At 38.1% G+C, this 20,803-nt stretch overlaps 1 protein-coding gene across 1 annotated transcript; it reads right to left on the minus strand.

Annotated features, from left to right (window-relative positions):
* Positions 1-8,595: 8,595 nt before the first annotated feature.
* Positions 8,596-19,432, minus strand: LOC141338433 (butyrophilin subfamily 3 member A1-like). The gene is made up of 10 exons (XM_073843979.1): positions 19,294-19,432; positions 16,930-17,030; positions 16,192-16,290; positions 14,871-14,972; positions 14,596-14,730; positions 13,709-13,846; positions 13,568-13,619; positions 13,396-13,422; positions 13,238-13,264; positions 8,596-12,006 (listed from the first exon to the last, which is right to left on the minus strand). The coding sequence occupies exons 2-10, from the start codon at positions 16,987-16,989 to the stop codon at positions 11,447-11,449; spliced, it is 1,200 nt and encodes a 399-aa protein (XP_073700080.1). The 5' UTR covers positions 16,990-17,030; positions 19,294-19,432; the 3' UTR covers positions 8,596-11,446.
* Positions 19,433-20,803: the final 1,371 nt, after the last annotated feature.

Here is a 20,803-nt window from a genome sequence, read left to right on the forward strand (position 1 = left end):
TCACAACAACATGCTGAGAATATAAAGTTTGAGACGCTCCACACATGTAAATGATAGCAGTTCCTGTGGAACAACATACTGTGAACGGAGCTGCTGTTTTTGCCATGTTTGTGTAATAACAGCAATAACAGGTGGCTTTAATTACATCCAAAATATATATATATATGTTGCCAACGCCTTGCTGAGAAATATAATGTAGCCCTTCAGCGGTTAAGCTATTTTATTGATAACATTTCAGGGCAGCGCTTAGAAGTTTGTGTGTTGCTGAATGTGTGTGTGATCTGTGTGACTGACTGAATAGTAGTTGAATGGTACGGTTTCTACCAGTTTTTCCTTTAGTTTTTTTATTAATGCGGTAGAGAACGTACAAAACAAAAATCCAATTCCAGGGGTGAGTACAATTGAGAATACAATACAGGTTACAAAATCAGGAAAATATTATGAGAATGACACAATGAGACAGTTTTAAGGGCTTTGGAATTGCTGGATGTAAGAAGAGTATCCAGGTAGAATTTAAGGTCCTTACAGAAAACAGGAATGTAGGGCTTAGAACCTTGACACTTACATTTGTGTAAAAAAATGTTTGCAAGAAAAATAAATAAGTTTGTCAAATAATATTGGTCCTTGTCTTCTTTAGAAAAGGTATGACAACCAAATAAAACATCTTTATATAACAAAACAAAACTTTGTGAAGAAAAATAATGTATGAAAATAAAAAAAATCCTTCCAAAATAAATTAATATATGTACATTCCCAAAAGAGATGAGACATAAATTCATCTTCATCCCCACAAAATGAACATAAAAAACAGTATCTGGAAACATTTATAAAGCTTAACGGGATAAAAAAAAAAAAAGTAATTTATAAGAAACATCCTTTACTTTATTAGTTATTAAATACTTAGATGACAGAGTCCACAGTTTTTTCCATGTTGAATGTTTTCGTATAGGCCATTCCAGTGGGACACAATATATGGAAGAGAAGTTATCTCATCTTGAAACAGTTGTCTTATTCTTTTGTTCCGACCGGAAAAGGTAGATAAAAAGCAAATTTTCACAATCACTGTATCAGAAGGATGAATCATTGACAAAGAAAACTGGGGTCTTTCAGAGTCCTTAAGAAGAGTTATGGCCCCAGTAGGAATGGCGTCCATTACAAAAGCAAATTCTCAAGGAGTTACAAGAATATCATATTTATTCAGAAACTCTGAATAAGAATATAAGTAACCATCAAAGTTTAACAACTGAGAAACTAAAATAATATCATTATTGACCCAGTTTGGGAAAAATAAAGATTTAATTTTATAAAGAATTCACCATTATTCCAAAAAACAACAATTGTGAGGACTAAAGTTATGTTTATAAATCAGATGCCACGCCAACAGTACTTGTTTATGAAAATCTGATCATTTCAGGAGCAATTTCGTGATACTGTAATTACAAAACAATAAGAAAGGTAGACCTCCCACCTTAGAGAAAACAATATTAGGAAGAATATTCCTAAATGAATCAGGGTTTGTTAAGTACTGCTTTAACCAATTTATCTTAAAAGTATTATTTAAAGAGGCAAAATAAAAAAAAAAATAAGCCACCACATTCATATTTATTTATAACAACTGATTTTTTTTTATAAAACTGTCATCACTAACTAACTCAGAATAATCTAATAAATCTAAACAAAAGTTGAATATTTTTAGTAATGTGTCTTTTTGGCATGAATCCCGATTGAGTCTTGTCAATAAAAGAGTTTAAAACACTCTTAAGTCTTTTAGCTGAGATCCAAGCCAATATTTTATTTTAATAATATATTTTTTTAAATTTTTTTGTCAGATGAAGCTTTGGCCCAATAGTAATGAATCAAAAAGGACATTTTTTTTAGTTCATCATGCTTAAGCAGAGAGTTCATTTTCCAATAAGAAGTCCTAAAACTAGTTTTTGAGTGTCCTGTGGATAAAGGAGTAGAGAGGAAAATAGTGTGGTGGTCTGTTAGGGGGGAGGGAAGGATTTTAACTGAAACATTAAAGTTTTTAAAGGAGTGTGGTACAAGCCAGTACTCTAAACCAGACAGTCTTGATTGATTCTTGTTACTCCATTTCCCAAACATTTCCCTCCAGATATCAATTCAATTGAATTTCTCCATGAATATTTTTAATTTTGAATTAGGAGAGGCAGACTGTCTAGGAGGAAATCTATCAAGATTGTTATCATGAGCGATATTAAAATCTCCACCAATACAAATCAAAGCATCTGGAAGTGCATGAGACCATAACAAAAAATTTTCTCCTATTTCTTCAAATAATAAATCATTTTCTCGTGAGGTATTGTACCTTAACACGTTTGTATCGAGGGACGATTACGTCATCACGTAATGTGTCACATGTCTGAAAAGCTCCCTATCAGATCTATCCAAAGAGACATTGGTCAAACTCCTAGGCCAATCCGTTGTCGAGTTCTGCCTTTGCAAACGCAAGGAAGGAGGGCATAAAGAATGTGAAATGGGCAACGCCCCCCTAGTGCGCTCACATCTCACTCAGTGAGAGTTGGAAAACTATGGATTTTGAACAAATGCAATAATAATTATGAATTATTTCCACCCATGTGTTCAAATTTAAGGTGTTTTGTTGAAAAATGAGACCATTTTCATCCATTTAGCCATATGTACGTGGAAATGGGATACTTTTCAATTTAGGTATGCCTTATCTTGCAGAATGGAGACCCCTAGAGGACATTTTGGCTCCCTTCAATTAAATCTGTGTAACTTTTTTTAAATAAATTAAAAAGATTAAAGTCTAAATAAAACATTATAAACAGATAGATGTGGTTGCAGATGGTGGTTGCCAGGGTGTTGCTGAGTGGTTGTTAGGGTACCCAGAGTGGTTGCTAGGCATGATTAACATGTTACTAGCATGTTGTTAGCATGATTAACATGTTACTAGCAAGTTGTTAGCATAATTAACATGTTACTAGCATGTTGTTAGCATGATTAGCATGTTACTAGCATGAGAAGAACAAAACTAGAATGTGCTCATCGTGTCTGTGTGTGTATTTTATATTATTATTATTATTATTATTATTATTATTATTATTATTATTATGAGATGAATGTCTCTGTGTGTGTTTTCTAGTGTGGATCATGGAGGAGAGTTCATGATCACATCAGGGCTCCACAAATGTAAGTCCACAAACAGACTCACAGTTTTCTTGTTTGTTGTTTAGTTGTAAATGTGTCTCTTGTAATGTGTGTCTTGTGTTCAGATGCCTGTGATCTCACACTGGATACAAACACAGCAAACAATTACCTCACTCTGTCTGATGACAACAGAAAGGTGACAAGTGTGGGAGAGCCACAGTCATATCCTGATCATCCAGACAGATTTGATCATTATCATCAGGTTCTGTGTGTTGAGAGTCTGACTGGACGCTGTTACTGGGAGACTGAATGGAGTGGAGATGGTGTTGTTATATCTGTGTCATATAAAGAAATCAAGAGGAAAGGAGGGGGTGCTGACAGTTTGTTTGGATCTAATGTGAACTCCTGGAGTCTGATCTGCTATAATCACAGATTCATTGCCCGTCACAATAATAACTCCACTGATATATCTGCTGGTTCAGGCTCCTGTAAGAGAGTAGGAGTGTATCTGAACGAGTCGAACGGCACTCTGTCCTTCTACAGCGTCTCTGACAAACACAAACTCACACACTTACACACATTCACACACACATTCACTCATACACTACATGCTGGATTTTACCTTGATTCAAACTGTTCAGTGTCTCTGTGTGACATTAAACACACAGACATAGATAGATCTATCTACCTATCTATCTATCTATCTATCTATCTATCTATCTATCTGTCTATCTATCTATCTATCTATCTATCTATCTATCTATCTATCTGTCTATCTACCTATCTATCTATCTATCTATCTGTCTATCTGTCTATCTATCTGTCTACCTGTCTATCTGTCTATCTATCTATCTATCTATCTATCTATCTATCTATCTATCTATCTATCTATCTATCCATCTATCTACCTACCTGAACCGAAGATGCGAGAGTGAGAAGATGCGAGATGAAAGGGCAGCCTTGCGGAATAATGCGCATGGCGAAACTGAGGTGGCCGAGAAGTGATAGTAGCTCGCATTTAGAACAATTTCGAATTTCTAGTGCGGTAGAAGCAATTAGAATTAGTCTGTCAATTTTTTCTTTTGGCAGGGAGGCTTGAAATTTGACGGAATCTAAATTGATGCCCAGAAATTCGATAGATTGAAATTCGATAGAAATTCGATAGAAATGTAAATGTAATGTAAATGTAGATTAAGTTGGCCCTGAAGTTTTTGGGAATCTCCAAGCCTGACAAAAACCTTCAGAACCGTTGAGATATCTGAGCGTCGAAGGGGCCGATCATGAAACCAGAATCAGTTTCTTTTTTGATCAGGTTAGTGACCACTTCTGGTTCTGAAAGTGCAGATTGGAGATTATCACAAATAATGTTCCGGGAGAGAGAGCATGAGACACCTGGATTAAAACCTTCTTCGAGACCTGAAAGTAGAAAATTAGTGAAGTTAGTGTCAGGGTGATGAGACAATTCTGTTGATAGCCGAGAAACATTGACAGGAGTCGATAAGTAGTTTTTAGATTTTTTATTGACAGCCTTATAGACTGGGCATACCAGACGAGCATGAGCTCCACCACAATAATTACATGCATGCAGATACTTGCACCATTGTCTACTGCATTTTCCTCCGTTAAAAAAAATGACAAACCTGCCCAGCGACCAAAAAAGGATTGAACTTCCCGGATCTGCGTTTGTAGCGGAGCATGGGACGTAACTAGTGGATTTAGGATGGGCCGTGTCTGGGCAGGCGGGTATGGCAGGATTAACTTGAGGGCACGAATTAGTAGGATGAGTGAGCGACCTGCAGAGAGCGCATGTAATTTTTCCACATCCTAAAAATACTTGGTTGTGGAGATCCGGGTCCAGCACGCCCCAATAGCGGCACTGGTTCCATTGAGCCACACGAACTGCACATTTAGCCGAGAATAATTTATGGTAGGTGTAAAAGTGACCCCCTTTATAAGACAGCGCGAGTTCTGCGACTATGGCTAAGTAATCATTGAGTTTGTGCCGTCTATGGGGAAAAACTGAACAGATTACGTCCGTGTAGCGGCCGAAAGCAATTGTAAATTCTGCAAACGAGAGGACGCGAGATGAGTTAGGAGCGGGGGTTTTGAGAGTAACGGGAAAAATTCCCGCAATCTATTTGCCTGTTAGATTTGGCGACGGGGAGGAGAGAAAGTAGAGAAGAGAGATCTATATCTGCACCTGCTAGAATTTGAGACCTGATGTGGGTCACAGGGGGTGGTTTTGAGGCAACTGCATTCGGAGGGGTGGGGAGCTGAGTAGCGGATAGTAAGGTGAACTGATTTTTTGAGTGAAAAGCAGACCTGGAAGGGTGAAGAATAGGGGCTGTGACTGACGGCGGAGGCAGCCTCACGCTTGCATTAGCCCCTGGAGGTTGAAGAAAGGAGTAAGAAGGCGAAGGGAAAGGAGGCCAAGTAGCTTGCATCGCTGGCTGGGATGGCCATGAGCCGGCGTTTATGCTGGGAGCTGAAGGCCATTGAGAAAAGAGGGGAGCGGAGGTAGAAGGGAGATGGGAGGACAGCTGGGCTTGCGCGCCTAGCGGAGGCATCCTCACGCTAGCGTCTGCCGCCTAAGCTGGGTTAGGAAAAACAGAGGGGTTAGAAAAAGAGTGAAAGGGGATGTTGATGTGTGATGTCGCAGGCGGTGCAGTGCCTGACGGAGCTGCGGCAGCTGGTTGAGCCAATGAGAGAGGTGGAACGGGATCTGGAAGGGCGGAGTCTGGGGTGCATCCCCGGCTTGCTGATGGCCTATTGGTCCTCTTCGATCGCGGGGAGCTGGAGCTGGACCTGGATGAGGAAAAAGAGCCAGAAACGTGAGAGGACTTATTTTTACGTGCTCTAGTGTTCTTGGAAGGAGAGTTGGTGTTTTTTTATACATAGAGACGGTATAGCTCGGCTTTGCTCATGCGTCGGGAAACCGGACATATGAATTAATCAGAGCCTGTCTCAAACGTGCCACGGTCCATTTCTCAATGGGAGGAATGGACGGTGGAGCGGAGGCATAGGAAGATGCGGAGGAAGTGGAAGTGGGGGAAGGATTCGGTGTTTGAGCTGAAGATCTTGTATGCCGGCGTCCTCGTGTTGAGGCCCGGGGCTCAGTTGCGTCTCTTGGCCGAGAAGGAGGCGCTTTTGGTCCCGATGTTTGCAAGACGAGAGCCTTGGAGCCGGTGGTTTGAGAAGGGGTCTTCGCGCCAGTAGCTTGGGTTGGAGCGACAAGCTTGCGGTTGGAAGGGGATGATCCTATGTCGGACATAGTAGCAGACGAGTGATGCTGGAAAACCGTCGTGGAACGGAGGTGAGCTGGCTGTATTTATATACGAATAGGGGTTATGCCCAACAGGCTTCCGTTTTCTGCTAAACAGGTCTCGTTGCTTCCGGTTCACGCGTTTTGCATATCCCTCTTTAAATATGAACATGATTTACTCAAGATTCATTCAAAGTAGACACTAAAAATGATCATAACCAATGTCCATCACATATGTGGATTGATATATAAAAGTTTTAAATTTTTATTCTTTTCACTAACATTTATATATAAATATCGAATGAAACGTCCACAATAAACAGTTGGCTTGTTTAACTGATTACCTTAAAAGTCCGTCGATATCGCCAATATTTATTACGGCTATTAACACGTTCTCCGACAAGCGGAAGCAATGAGACCTGTTTTCCGGGGTTGGTCAGGTGACGTTCGACATATAGCCTATTGTGCTTGTTAAGGTGATTGGCTGATGAGCTCCACCTGGGCCAGGTTGATTATCTGATCATGCTCCTTCCGAACCTTGTTAATAAAACATCATAATGTGTGAATGTAAAGTGCCCATATCCAGCTACATGAAGAGATGATGCTAAGGTGTTTTTTTTTTTCTCCACAAAAGTTTATATACTATATTGTATTTAGAATATGTTCTGATTTTCAGTGCAAAATGCAGCCTAATTGCAATGATGTACTGAAGGATTTTACAACGTGGTGATAAAAAAATACTTTCATCGAGGTGCAATACTTGTCTCATGTGTTGTGTTTGGTCAATATATTCATGTTCTTTAACAATATCTCAAAAAAGAGGAAAAAATCAAACCCAGATTGTATTATTAGAAAGGTAGAAATGTTACAAGTGTTTACAGTTTTTGCCCATTGCTTACACACTAAAACCAAATGCTTAGACCAAAGCCTCAATACCTTAACTTCTTGTAGCATACCTTAAACACAGTGTAACCATAGCTTAAACACATTGTCAACTTTGCACTTTGTTTACAATTCTGTAACACTTATTGCCAAACACGACACACGTTTTCTTACATTAGACACTTTGCTCAAAAACGAAATCACCTGTTATCATTGGGTAAACACTCATCATTCAAAAAGCAAAACTCATCTGGCAATTGTAGGCACTTCCGTGCACACCTGAAATCACTTGCACAGAAAACAGAACACCAATCAGTCTGAGCCTTAGCATTACAACCATAACCATAACAACCATAACCATAACCACAGTTTTATACCTGCCCCCTTACAGCCCCTTTCTAAATGCAATCGAGGAATTGTTTTCAGCGTGGTGGTGGAAAGTATATGATCGGCAACCACACGCTCGCATGACTCTTCTGCAAGCAATGGAAGAGGCATGCGGAGACATTGAGGTGGGATCAATCCAAGCATGGATTCGGCACGAGGCGATATTTTCCCTGATGCCTAGCCCACGAGGACATCGCCTGTGATGTTGACGAGGTCTTTTGGTCAGACCCAAACAGAAGGCGGTATCCATAAATCCCCCCACCACACACACATTCACACACAAAACAAATATGTTATTTTTCCCAATAGCAATTTATCCAGTATTTTTTTAGTTTTTTTACTTTTGTTTTGTTGCTAAATTTGATGATTTGTGATTATTTTTTTCTTTATTTCTGTAAGAATGTTTGTTTTTTGTAAAAACTCTTGTTTGATTACTGCAGAAATTCTACTTTTGAGTTTTACAGAAGACTGAGTCTGAGCAAATGACAATAGAAATAGAAACACAAAGACTGCAGTGTTTTATATAAAGTCCATAAGTGTGTTGCTGGTGATATGAAAGAGTAATTCAAATGGTGTTTGTGTGTATGGTTTTGTTGCAAGAATTTCAGTTTTAGAAAGGTTAAGTTTTGATTGCAGTGTTTCATTTTGGCATAGATGTGAGTTGTTAAAAGTGCTATGTTTGATTGGCTTGTGTGCAGAGTTTTGACATAATGAGCCAAATTCTGCAAAAAGTGTGTAAGCAACAGGCAAAAACTGTAATTACTACATTTTATTAAGAGGCTATTATTATATATTATTAATTTTGATTATTATGAATTCATCACTCTAAGCATGCCACACTCATTTGCACTAGAATAAATGTATCTCACAATGCATGTAATTACGTCATCTTTGCAAATGAGCCACACCTGACAAATAAAACAAGAGCGAACACACAGGGTTGAACTTATTTATTATTCACATAAAGTGCATTTTCATGTCATGATCTGAGTTTTTAAAATGAATGTGAAAGTGCAGACAGGGCAGGCGAACACTGTATTATAATAAGGTGCAGACAGCAGCGGGTTCAGAAGTACCACAGAAGCAGTAGCTGAAAGAGATCCTACACTACCTTGATGGAGTTACTGGTCTTGACTGCTATGAATCAGTCAATCACTACGAACTGACCAACTAATGTAGCCCAGTGGTTTATCTAATTCTAATGAGGTCTAGAACACTGGTTCTCAACTGGTTTTGCTTCAAGACCCAAATTTTACATCAAGCGACCCAACACACTACCATTTCTTTATTGGCAAAAAACACTCCTTAGCATTAAATACACAAACAATCTTACTGTAATCTGTTTAGGCTCAAAATTTCGCGATATGATTAACATACCAGCTAAAGGGGTATGTTCTCAGATCTTTGAACAAGGTTCTGGCAAGGTTCTCTCAAAGTTATGAACAAATATTCAAGTAATGGTAATAGAATGTTTGTTTAAAGCAGGGGTGCCCAAAACTCGATCCTGGAGGGTCAGTGTCCTGGAGAGTTTAGCTCGAACCCCAATTAGACACACCTGCCCTATTGGAAAAAACTATTAATTGGCGTACCTAATGCTGGTTAGGTAGGTTTTGATGCTGGGATGCTGGTTTTAGCTGGTTATGCTGGTCCTTAGCTGGTCATGTTGCTGGTCAAGGACCAACATAAACCAGCTAAGGACCAGCTTAAACCAGCACACCAGCATCAAAACCTACCTAACCAGCATTTGCTGTTTTTTCCAACAGGGTGAACCAGCTAATCAGGTTCTTCTTCGGCATTTTAGAAACTTCCAGGCAGGTATGTTGAGGCAATTTAAAGCTAAACTCTGCAGGACATCAGGACTGAGTTTGGGAATGCCTAGTTTAAAGTTATCTGGCTTTAATAATCTTCTCAAAACTTTAGCACAAAACGATTACTCACTGGACGTTTTCCTGAAACATTTTAGTTGGATGTCCATCTAATTTTTTAACCGTTACTACTATGGTTTAGAGAACATTCAAAAGTGATTCCCATAAAATTCCCATAATTTTACGATATTTAATATAACGTTAAAATGGAATGTTTGCATAACCATGAAAAAGTATATTTTTTAAACATTATGTTTCAGAGAACATTCAGAAATAATGTTTTTATAGCTTAATAGGAAGCAACCCCACTGAAAAAAAACAGCCTGGTTTGGCTGGTTTTAGCTGGTCGTCCAGCCTGGTCATAGATGGTCAGCAGACTGGTTTTGGCCACTTCTTTAGCTGGTCAGGCTGGGAGACCAGCTAAAACCAGCCAGCTTGGTTTGACTGGTTTTAGCTGGTTGTCCAGCCTGGTCATAGATGGTCAGCAGGCTGGTTTTGGCCACTTCTTTAGCTGGTCAGGCTGGGAGAACAGCTGGCCAACCAACTAAACCGGCTTGGCCAGGCTGGGAGACTAGCTTGATCAGTTAAGCCAGGCTGGGAGACCAGCTAAAACCAGCGACTCCCAGTTGAAAGCAGCTAAAACCAGCCAACCAGCTTAGGCAGGTTGGGAGACCAGCTACTTCCAACTTAAACCAGCTAAAACCAGCCAGCCTAGTTTGGCTGGTTTTAGCTGGTCGTTCAGCCTGGTCATAGCTGTCAGCAAGCTGGTTGTAGAGAGGTTTTGGCCACTTCTTTAGCTGGTCAGGCTGGGAGACTAGCTTGACCAGCTTAGCCAGGCTGGGAGACCAACTAAATCCAGCTACTTCTAGTTGAAACCAGCTAAAACCAGCCAACCAGCTTAGCCAGGCTGGGAGCCCATCTAAAACCAGCTACTTCCAGCTTAAACCAGCCAATCATCTTTAGCTGGGGGGGGGTGGGGGTTCAGAAGGTAAAATGTTCTTAGAACATATTTCGGTGAGCCTTGGATGGTATCAGCTGAAGAAAATTGTCTTTAAAGCTTGAGCGGTATCCAGTTGTTTTTTGAATTTCAATTGTGTCTCAAAGAGTGAAAAACAACATTACCCATGATTCTGCAGAGAAATATTTGATGACATAATAGCTCACAAACACTCTCAAACTGCTAGAATATTTGCGTACATATGCAGATTTTATGTCACTCGCAAAACTTCATGGTATTGTAGTCCTTTCAAAGTACTACAAATCAAAGTTTGTAATGTTGTGATTCACCTAGTTGGTTTGGTTCATGACTTAAAACTCTTTCACGAAATCCCCATGGGCCAAATTTATTGTAAAAATATTTAGCAAAATACATGAATTTCATATTTTCCCTCTTTAATCTGTGACTCTATCTGTACATATGCTAACATATTAAAGGGATAGTTCACCCTAAAATGAAAATTCTGTCATTAATTACTCACCCTCATGTCGATCCAAACCCTTAAGACCTTCGTTCATCTTCTGAACACAAATTAATATATTTTAATGATATTTTACCCTTCATAGACAGCCAGGTCCTTCCACAAGGTCCAGAATGGTATAAAGATCATTGACAAAATAGTCCATGTGACATCAGTGGTTCAACCTTAATTTTACGAAGCTACAAGAATACTTTTTGTTTCTTCTCCTCCTTTATGGACCTTGAACATAGTAGGACTCTTGCTGTTTCTCGTATTTCATAAAAAATATCTTAATTTGTGTTTCGAAGATGAACAAAGGTCTTCTGGGTTTAGATTGACATGAGGGTGAGTAATTAATGACAGAATTTTCATATTTTAGTTAACTAACCCTTCAAAGCGGCGCCCAGTTGAAAACCACTGGTCTAGAGATTAAGCACTGGGCTCTGGTTCGATTCGGTTGGGTCTCAACCCCACAGGCACAGGCCAGGACACAGGCAGTGGTTCCTGTTCCCGGGGGATTTGATCACCAGGTCTTTCACAATCTCCACCGTTCCGAAAAGTGGGAAGAGCTTTTCGTCAAATGTCTCGTTGTAGGTGTAGATGTGGGAGCGGTTCTCCACATCGTAGAAGGACAGCTGGCCCTGGTCGTAGTCTAGGTAGACGCCGACCTTTCGAGGAATCAAGGTGGCTGGCAGGGCGGTGAACGGCACGGTGAGGGCCTTCAGCTCCGTGCCGCGCTCCAGACGCAGCGTCAGGTAACCAGTGTTGGTGTTCAGGGACTTGAAGCCCTTACGCAAGGCGGATTCTTTGGCCACACCGATACGCCAGTCCATTTCTCCAACATCTACCTCCCAGTACTGGCGGCCAGAGGCGAAGCCTTCGATTCCCACCGCACACCACCAACCGTCAAAGCGCTGGTGATAGTTGGGCACTTCTTTGCGCTCGAAACCACAGCGCATGCGCTTTTCATCCTCAGAGATCAGAAGGTCAGGATTGGCCGTGTCCAGGTCAAGGGTCACCTCCACTATGATGGAATGAATTAAGGGATGTGACTAACATGATCATAATCAGTTTTATAAACTATGAATCATCAACGAAAACTGCTTTGTTTCAAAACCAAGAGTCTATAAAGGCAGCATTTAAAGGCATCATGTCTTCGACACAAAGCATCTACCAAAGGTTTGTAAAGTACCATCTTTAGAAAAAATTTGAAATTCTATGTAAACTCTATTTAGAATGTAGACTAAATTCTATCCGCAATACACCTACTATATGTGACCCTGGACCACAAAACCAGTCATACGGGTTAATTTTTCGAAACTGTGATTTACACATCATATGAAAATTGAGTAAATAAGCTTGTTTGTTAAGATAGGACAATATTTGGCTGAGATAGAAGTATTTGAAAATCTGGAATCTGAGGGTGCAAAAAAATCTAAATATTGAGAAAATTGCTTTTAAAGTTGTCCAAATTAAGTTCTTAGCAATGCATAATATTATTCGAAAATTAAGTATCTTCATGGAACATGATCTTTACTTAATATCCTAATGATTTTTGGCATAAATGAAAAATCAATCATTTTGACTCATACAATGTATTTTTGGCTACCTACGACTGGTTTTGTGGCTCAGGGTCACATATTTGTATGCGATGCTATACTTGTAATCCCATGATGCAATATGACAAGATGATGGATTACTTGTTGGTATTAACTAGTATTTTGGTAGCTTTCAGTTAGAGTTAAATAGTTCAATCTTTCTATTTTCTATTCTAAAAACTATCAGTTTTACTTGTATTTTTCAGTCACATTTATACTTAGTAGCATACTAATGTCAACTTTATTAACATTACTGTTCAAAGATTTTGGATTGGTAATTTTTTGAATGAATGCTTTTATTCAACAAGGATGCATTAAATTGATCAAATGTGAAAAGAAATGTTATAAAATATTTATATTTCAAATAAATGCTGTTCTTCTGAACTTTCAATTCATTAAAGAATACTGAGAAAAATATATCACAGTTTCCATGAAAATATGAAGCAGCACAACTGTTTTCAACATTGATAATAACAGACGTTTCTTGAGCAGCAAATCAGCATATTAGAATGATTTATGAAGGATCATGTGATACTGAAGACTAAAGATACTGAAAATTCAGGATCACAGGAATAAAATAAAATTTTAAATATATTCTTACAGAAACACTCATTTTAAAGTGTAATAATTTTTCACAATATTAAACATATGCCTTACCTCCTGCATCACTGATCCAGTCCCACACTAAATAAAAGAAAAGTAATAATTATCTCAAGTTCATAGCGAGTCCTGATATTCAATTCACTCTAGTATTGCTAAATTGTCTGGAATATCTACTCAGACTGTCAAAAGAGAAACATTACCTCATGACTCACCTGTGTGAGGAATATATGGAGTGGCACCTAAGAGGAACAAAAAAGGAGAATTGGGATATTCTGTCAGCAAGATGTTTTATTCCAGGCATTATATTTCCCTACTACCTGACTAGCTTTCATCACATTTAGACTTAGATTCAAGTTATTGAGGAAACTGACAAGATGATCTGACCTATTTTTTGGCTCCTCTGTTTCCACATAAGCCACTTTTGGGGAATGCACTCCTAAACACACAATCAGTCTGATGTTACAACAAAGTAATTTGTCCACTGAATTAAAGTCTGAACTTCCTGTAAAGTTATTTCCTTCATACCTTGTCAAGCTCTTTGTTGATTAGTGTCCAGAACACCAGCTCCAAGGCCGATTGCAGGTTGGCCATCCGACCTCTTTTCCAGTGATTCTCAAAGTCATCCAAAGCCGCCACCACCTGCTCTCCAGGCCACACACTTTGCTACACATGAAAAGGGGAATAGATGATGCAAATGTTGCCCCTCAACACAAAAGACAAGCAACTAAAAATCTAGTGATAATTTAGTCACCCCCATGTCATCCTTTCTTCAGTTGAAAAGATATGAAGGTTTCTGAGGAAAACATTCTAGGATTTTTCTCCATATAGTGGACTTCAATGGGGTTGAAGGTCCAAATTGCAGTTTCAATGCAGCTTCAAAGGGCTCTACACGATCCCAGCCGAGGAATACGGGTCTTATCTAGCGAAACAACTGGTAATTTTCTTTAAAAAGTTAACATTAATATACCTAACCACAAATCATGTTGGAAAGTTCACGTATGGTCATCTGTTTTCTCCGGTTCAAAAAGGCAGGGTAGAGTGAAAAACTCTTCATAATCACTCAACATCGTTTTACCTTTTTTTGTAAAGGGCATTTGACTTTCTTTGCACTTTTGCTTTGTAAACACTGGGTTGGTACTTCCGCCTACATCATGTGTGACCTTTTCAAAAAGATTACGTAATGCATGAGATCAAGCTAGTGCAAGATGAGCATTTATTTTATTCTTTTTAGAAAATGACTAATCATTTCGCTAGATAAGACGCTTATTCCTTGGCTGGATCGTGTAGAGACCTTGACATGAACATCTTGGATCATATGGGGGTGAGTAGGACGCACAGTAGTCTTTCTATGGTTAAAAAAGAAAAGCAATACATAAGGTTATACTGTAGATAAAAGACTGATGTGTGTGTACCTCAGGTTGGGCCCTCAGGTCTTTGGTCCAGGTGAGAATGACTCTCTTGGCACTTTCCATATCCGGCTCACTGCTCAGAGCCAGATCCCTCCAGTCACTTCTCTCGGGCCATCCGTCAGTCTGCATTGGTCTTTTCTGTTAGAACAACAATTGATGACACTGGTGAGCTGCCTACACAAGCAGCCTTTTAGTCAAAAAAAGTACATTCATTTGCAATTTGGTTTTAGTGCGTGCAGAAAAAAATACAATATAATAGGTATAAATGAGTATCTTACCTTGCTCTCTAGCAGCGATGCCCACTCCAGAATGAAGGCCCTGCAGGCGAGAGTGGGCCACACATCCTCGCTGTTTGAGATGTTCTCTAACACCTCTGACCTCTACAGCCACCACGAGAGAAGAAAACACACATGTACCATCAGAACTGAATAATTTACACTAGCAGTCAAAAGTTTTTGAACAGTAAGATTTTTAATGTTTTTTAATGAAGTCTCTTCTACTTACTAAGCCTGCATTTATTTTATCCAAAGTACAGCAAAAACAGTAATATTGTGAATCTGTTTACTATTTAAAATAACTGCTTTCTATTTGAATATTTTAAAACGTAATTTATTCCTGTGATTTCAAAGCTGAATTTTTAGCATCATTACTGCAGTTACATGATCCTTCAGAAATCATTGTAATATTCTGATTAGCTGTTAAAAAAACATTATTATTACTATGTTGAAAAACAGCTGTGTAGATTTTTTTCAGGTTTCTTTGATGAATAGAGTTCAGAAGAACAGCAATCTATTCTATTGTAAAATTATAAACACCTTATATCATCATGTTTGATCAATTTAAAGGATTCTTAATAAATCCTTCCAACCCCCAATAGAAATTATACTGACTTTTGAATGGTATATATAGTTTATACATGTTACAGTTTTTTTTTTTTTTTTTTTTTAAGATAAATGCTGACCTTTGGATCTTTCAATTCATCAAAAAAAATCTGAAAAACTGTTTTAAATGTTTATAATAATAATAATAAATATTTATTGAACAGCAAATCAAAAGACTAAAGATTGGAGTAATGGTGCTGAAAATTTAGCTTTGATCACAGGAATGAATTACATTTTAAAATATATTCAAATAGAAAGCAGTTATTTTAAATAGTCCAAATATTTCTAAATGTTACTGTTTTTGCTGTATTTTGGATCAAATAAATGCAGGCTTGGTGAGCAGAAAAGACTTCTTTAAAACCTTAAAAATCTTACGGAGTTACCGAATTTGAATTTAAGTAGCAATTAGGACAAAGAATTGAATTTCAAATTTCAATTTAAGGAAACAAACCAACAAATAAAACTGAATTAAATTCTTAAGTAAAAAAAAAAACATATAACTGCTAAGTTTTTAATAATATATTAAATTTTAAACCATAGAACACGTTGAAATGCTTGCTATTGAAATTTTTGTCAGTGAGTACTTAATTGTATTTCTCGTTCTGTCATTCAGGTTCCAATTCACTATCCTGTTGAAAATGGAAGCCAATTAAATTCTTGATTATTCAGCCATCGGTTCTGATTTTGTGGTGTATTCGACATTTATTAGCAGCTGTACCTGACAAACTCGTCCCAGATCCTTGGCGAGGTTGACAATAAACTGCTGGCTCTCATCCAGCGGTTCTCGCTTTTCATTTTTCACCTTCTTACGAAACTCCTGTACACACAAAAACCACTGAATGTTATACAAATCTTGGTAAACACACACAAAAATCAAAGATATCTCAAGGTTAGTCTCACTGATAGGCAGTCCACAGGCCTTATTCATGAAACAAAAGAAGAACAAATTCATCACATGAATCTGTACATATTCTTTTAGGGTTGACAGAAATCCAGAAATCGTCACATTGACGACACATTAAAACAAAACAAACTGTGATCAATCTCTTTTCATGACATTCATAAAGTCTCTTCTTGGTGTGGTTCTTTGCTAATGTGGAACAGAATGTATTTTTATAGTCAAAAGTTTGGCTGCGTGAGATTATTTCAGCACGTTGTCAGTTCAGGCAGTTAAGGTTGCTCATTAAGGTTACGGTAAACAAACAAGAACAGTGTTTCATTAACATGCAGCTCATGCATGGTCTACTTCCTGTGTCTTTGTGTCCTCTTAATGAGCAGCAAACGACTCACAGCTATTGAAATCAGTCACAATGACCAGCTAAAAGAGCCTTTTATCTCACTTTTGGACTAAAGGATAAAAAAGATCTGCCATTCCTACTGAGGTCAAATGTTTTGAAGCAACAGGATACACCGTATGTAAGAGAATCAAACTGCCGACATATTTTTTGCAAGGTACCTTAAACTTCTCCGTAACTTCCTTGGTCGGTTCAACCAGAAACTGAAGACACTGCATCATGGTGACTGCTGCTTACAGGAATCCTTCACCAGAGGAAATAACTACAGCAAAGACAGGAAATGACAAACTTTTTCTGTCAAAACATATAGGTCATTTAAAGGTGATACACCAACCTACCTGAAACTGCAAAAAATGTGTCAACCCAGCATCTGGTTTGTTGACTTTCACAACAGATAAATGATTAAACACTAAGCAGACACATAAGACTGATTTTTTATGACCAAAACACACACACCTTGCCCTTGACCTGAATAAAGCAAAGCTTGAGGAGTTCAATGTTGATACAACATATGACCGCATAGTCTACACTCTTGTGAATAATACATGTGCTTAATGTGCACTCAAAGAAGTATACTTTTCAAACTACCCTGGTGAAAAAAACCAGCTAAAACCAGCCTATGCTGGTTGGCTGGTTTTAGCTGGTCAACCAGCCTGGTTTTAGCTGGTCATAGCTGGTCGCCAGGCTGGTTTTAGAGGGGTTTTGGCCATTTTTCCAGCCTGGGCAGGCTGGTCTTAGCTGGTCAGGCTGGAAAACCACCAGCTAAAACCAGCCTGACCAGCCTGGCCAGGCTGGGAGACCAGCTAAAACCAGCTACTTCCAGCTTAAACCAGCTTAAACCAGCTAATACCAGCCAACCAGCCTAGGCTGGTTTTAGCTGTTTTTTTCAGCAGGGTATATTGAGAGATATATATGAATTAAATAAAAGACCACTTAAGTGTATTCAAAGATACTTTTATGACTTTTTATGATAGTTTTTTCACAATGCGTCATCAATAGGCCATATTGGCAGCACTGAACGTAAACAACGCCACTGAACTGAATGAAACTAGCATATTTAGATGATTATTGCTGCTCAAAATAGTCAATTATTGTCATGTTTTGGGCTGTACTAATTGGTCTGACTGGGAAAAACATTTGGAGTACTACAGACTGCCAAAGGTTATAACAAACGTGCAAAAAAACTGTCCGAGGAACAAAAACCATTTGTGGTTGGCCAAACTGAACCAGGATTTCCAAGACTCTTGAGAACATTCATGTTTGTTCTTATCATTTCCAATCAGGGAGGTGAAATATTAGGCTAATATCTTAATTAATACTGCTTGTTCTTTATCACCTATTAACTGTAGTTCCTCAAAATATTGCACCCTTCCCTGACCAATCTGTAAGTGCTAACCCTCAAACATTTAAAAGCTGTTAAGCTTTGACAACAAATCCAGATTTTAGGATTTTATGAACATAATCAGTGATGCTTGTTCACCATCCCGCTGGAGTGCTGTGGGCGTTTGTGTTTACCAGAGCTATTTTTTCCCCCTCATATTTTATCATCTGTCAGACAATCGACTTATGAGCAAAAAAAAAAAAAAAAAACTACAAAATATCACACGCATCTTTTGGACATTTAAGATCATTACAAAACGATCTATCTATTCTAAATCTACCTGGTAACTATTTAAAAGTAAAAACCTAGAGGTGATAACACGTGACTGAGGTCTGAGGGCGAGCACACGTGACTCAAAGGCTGAGACGTGCAGCGGGTAAATCAGCGTTTGCTGGAGGATTATCCAAACAACTCCTGTTGACAAGGTTAAGATCAAACAATCTAACTTATAGTAATAAAAATAGACTAAGAATTAGAATATAGTGCTTTAAAAGCCTGCTCATTTACAGTAATCATATCGGAGTCATATAAAATAGTCGAATTTGATATAATAAATAAACAATATACAGCAGTATACGGAGCTAATACGACAAAAATATTATTAAATATTAGCAATTATGACTAAATACTAATTATAATTATTTGCCGTATCATTATTATTTTATACAAAAATCACAATACAGTCTAACATCATATAATCAAAAGGCTCGTATGCTACTACATGCAATTTGATTTTAATACATGTAATATATAAACATTTATGCTGGTGTTCAAACGGTTCATAAACAGGCTATTATCGTGCATTCTATTATAATGACAATCTGAAATATTTTAACCGCATTGTAATTCTGACAAGTCTGCTGCTGTATAAATACTGGAAGAGACACATGACTTTGCTGCACTGCACAAGCTCTTTCATGTATATTGATGAGGTAATGTCCTTGAATGACATTCTCAAGTGAGCCCGACACAACCTATTTTGCATGATCTTCACGCTGCAAGCGCATGTAAACAATGCCATGCTGTTTGTTTCATGACGTATACAAAAAAACAACAAAAAAAAACAAGGTTTGCAAAAAATAAACATGTAGAAAATAAACCAGCATGCATAGTATCATATGTTTGCGTGGATTCATCACTGTACCTGTTAAAGGTGTGCTGTGCCGCAGGATGAATCCTTCTCACTTATAGGAGAGAGTCGTCAGGCGAGACAGTCAGTGGAGAATGAATGCTGCAGCGAATACTTGACCTTGTTTACATACAATGACTTCGCAGAGCCGAACGCGAGCCGAACGTCATTCGGGCTTTTCCGGAAAACAGACGCTGGAACGAACGCGACTCCATGTTTATTGTGGCTCATGACTGAAAATGTGAATTTTAGAAAGTACTTTAAAGTAAAACTTTATTATATTATCTTCAAGTACAGTGTTTTAAATAGACTTTAATATACTTTTATGATTTGAAGTACTCATTCAATACAGTTAAGCACATATTATCATGTTGCTGATATGACTAGGGTTACCACCCGTCCCTTAAAATACGTAATCGTCCCGTAATTGAAAATTAAATTGCGCGTCCCGTTTTGAATCAATACGGGACGGGTTTTGTCCCGTATTTTTATATATATTTTTTAAAGCAGCGTCTCATGCAAATAATCACTGCGGTAAAGCCGCGGTTCAGAAAAACACGGTCAAGCCAGCCGCGATTGATTTTAAGTGTGCGCGTATATTACAGTGATTACGGTAGTTTCAGAAACAACACAGAGAGAACGCGCTTGCAGAGCGCTTTTCATTTATGGGTGATTCTTAGACTATGGGCACTTTTATGTACCTTGGTTATATTTTTAAAAATACATACAATTTTGGACAAATTCCTCTTTCTTTGTCAAGCTAACAATAAAACCAATTTAAAAATTTTTTACTACCTTTCTATTACGATTTTTTCATACTTTTCAACCTTCTTATAGGTGTCAAAATCACTGTTTTCTCCTTGTCGCACACCCAGACTTTTAAACTTCAACAATGAAAATACAGCTAAAAAATATGACTTATCTGGTAACTATTAATGTACTTGAATTAAGCACTAGTAACATAATTAAAATACATTATAGTATTTAATGTGAGACCTCTATCAATATTACTTTTTATACAAAATATAGCTGTCGCACAGTATTGGTGTCATTTCCACCACAACACTGTAATATATCTTTAAAAAGTTTGTGTGAAAGATTTTTTAGGTGGTTTCAATGGAAATGTTCAGGGACATCAGAGCACATGTTGGACATGGAGGGAATTTAAATTTTCATCAACAACAAATGAAGAAAAATCAAAGTAAATATTGCTTGATCAGTGAATATATTTATTCTACGTCATTTCCACCACATACTGTACCATCAAGGGTGTTATTAAAAAGCTAAAAATTTTAAGTTAAATAAGAGTATTTTACATGCACGAAATGCTAAGTACTAATTCAAAGCCAGTCTACGGTGTACATTTTAGGACATCGTCAGACCTCAGTCATACAATGACAAGGCGTCATGCCTCAGACTAAAAGGCTTCAGTCACAGGACAAAACGGCCTCGTGCCTCAGACTGAAAGGCTTCAGGTCTCAGGAAAAACTACGTCAGGTGTCAGGTCTGGTACAATTAGACATCG

Source organism: Garra rufa, chromosome 1, assembly GCF_049309525.1.
Source record: "Garra rufa chromosome 1, GarRuf1.0, whole genome shotgun sequence".
Taxonomy (NCBI): Eukaryota; Metazoa; Chordata; class Actinopteri; order Cypriniformes; family Cyprinidae; genus Garra; species Garra rufa.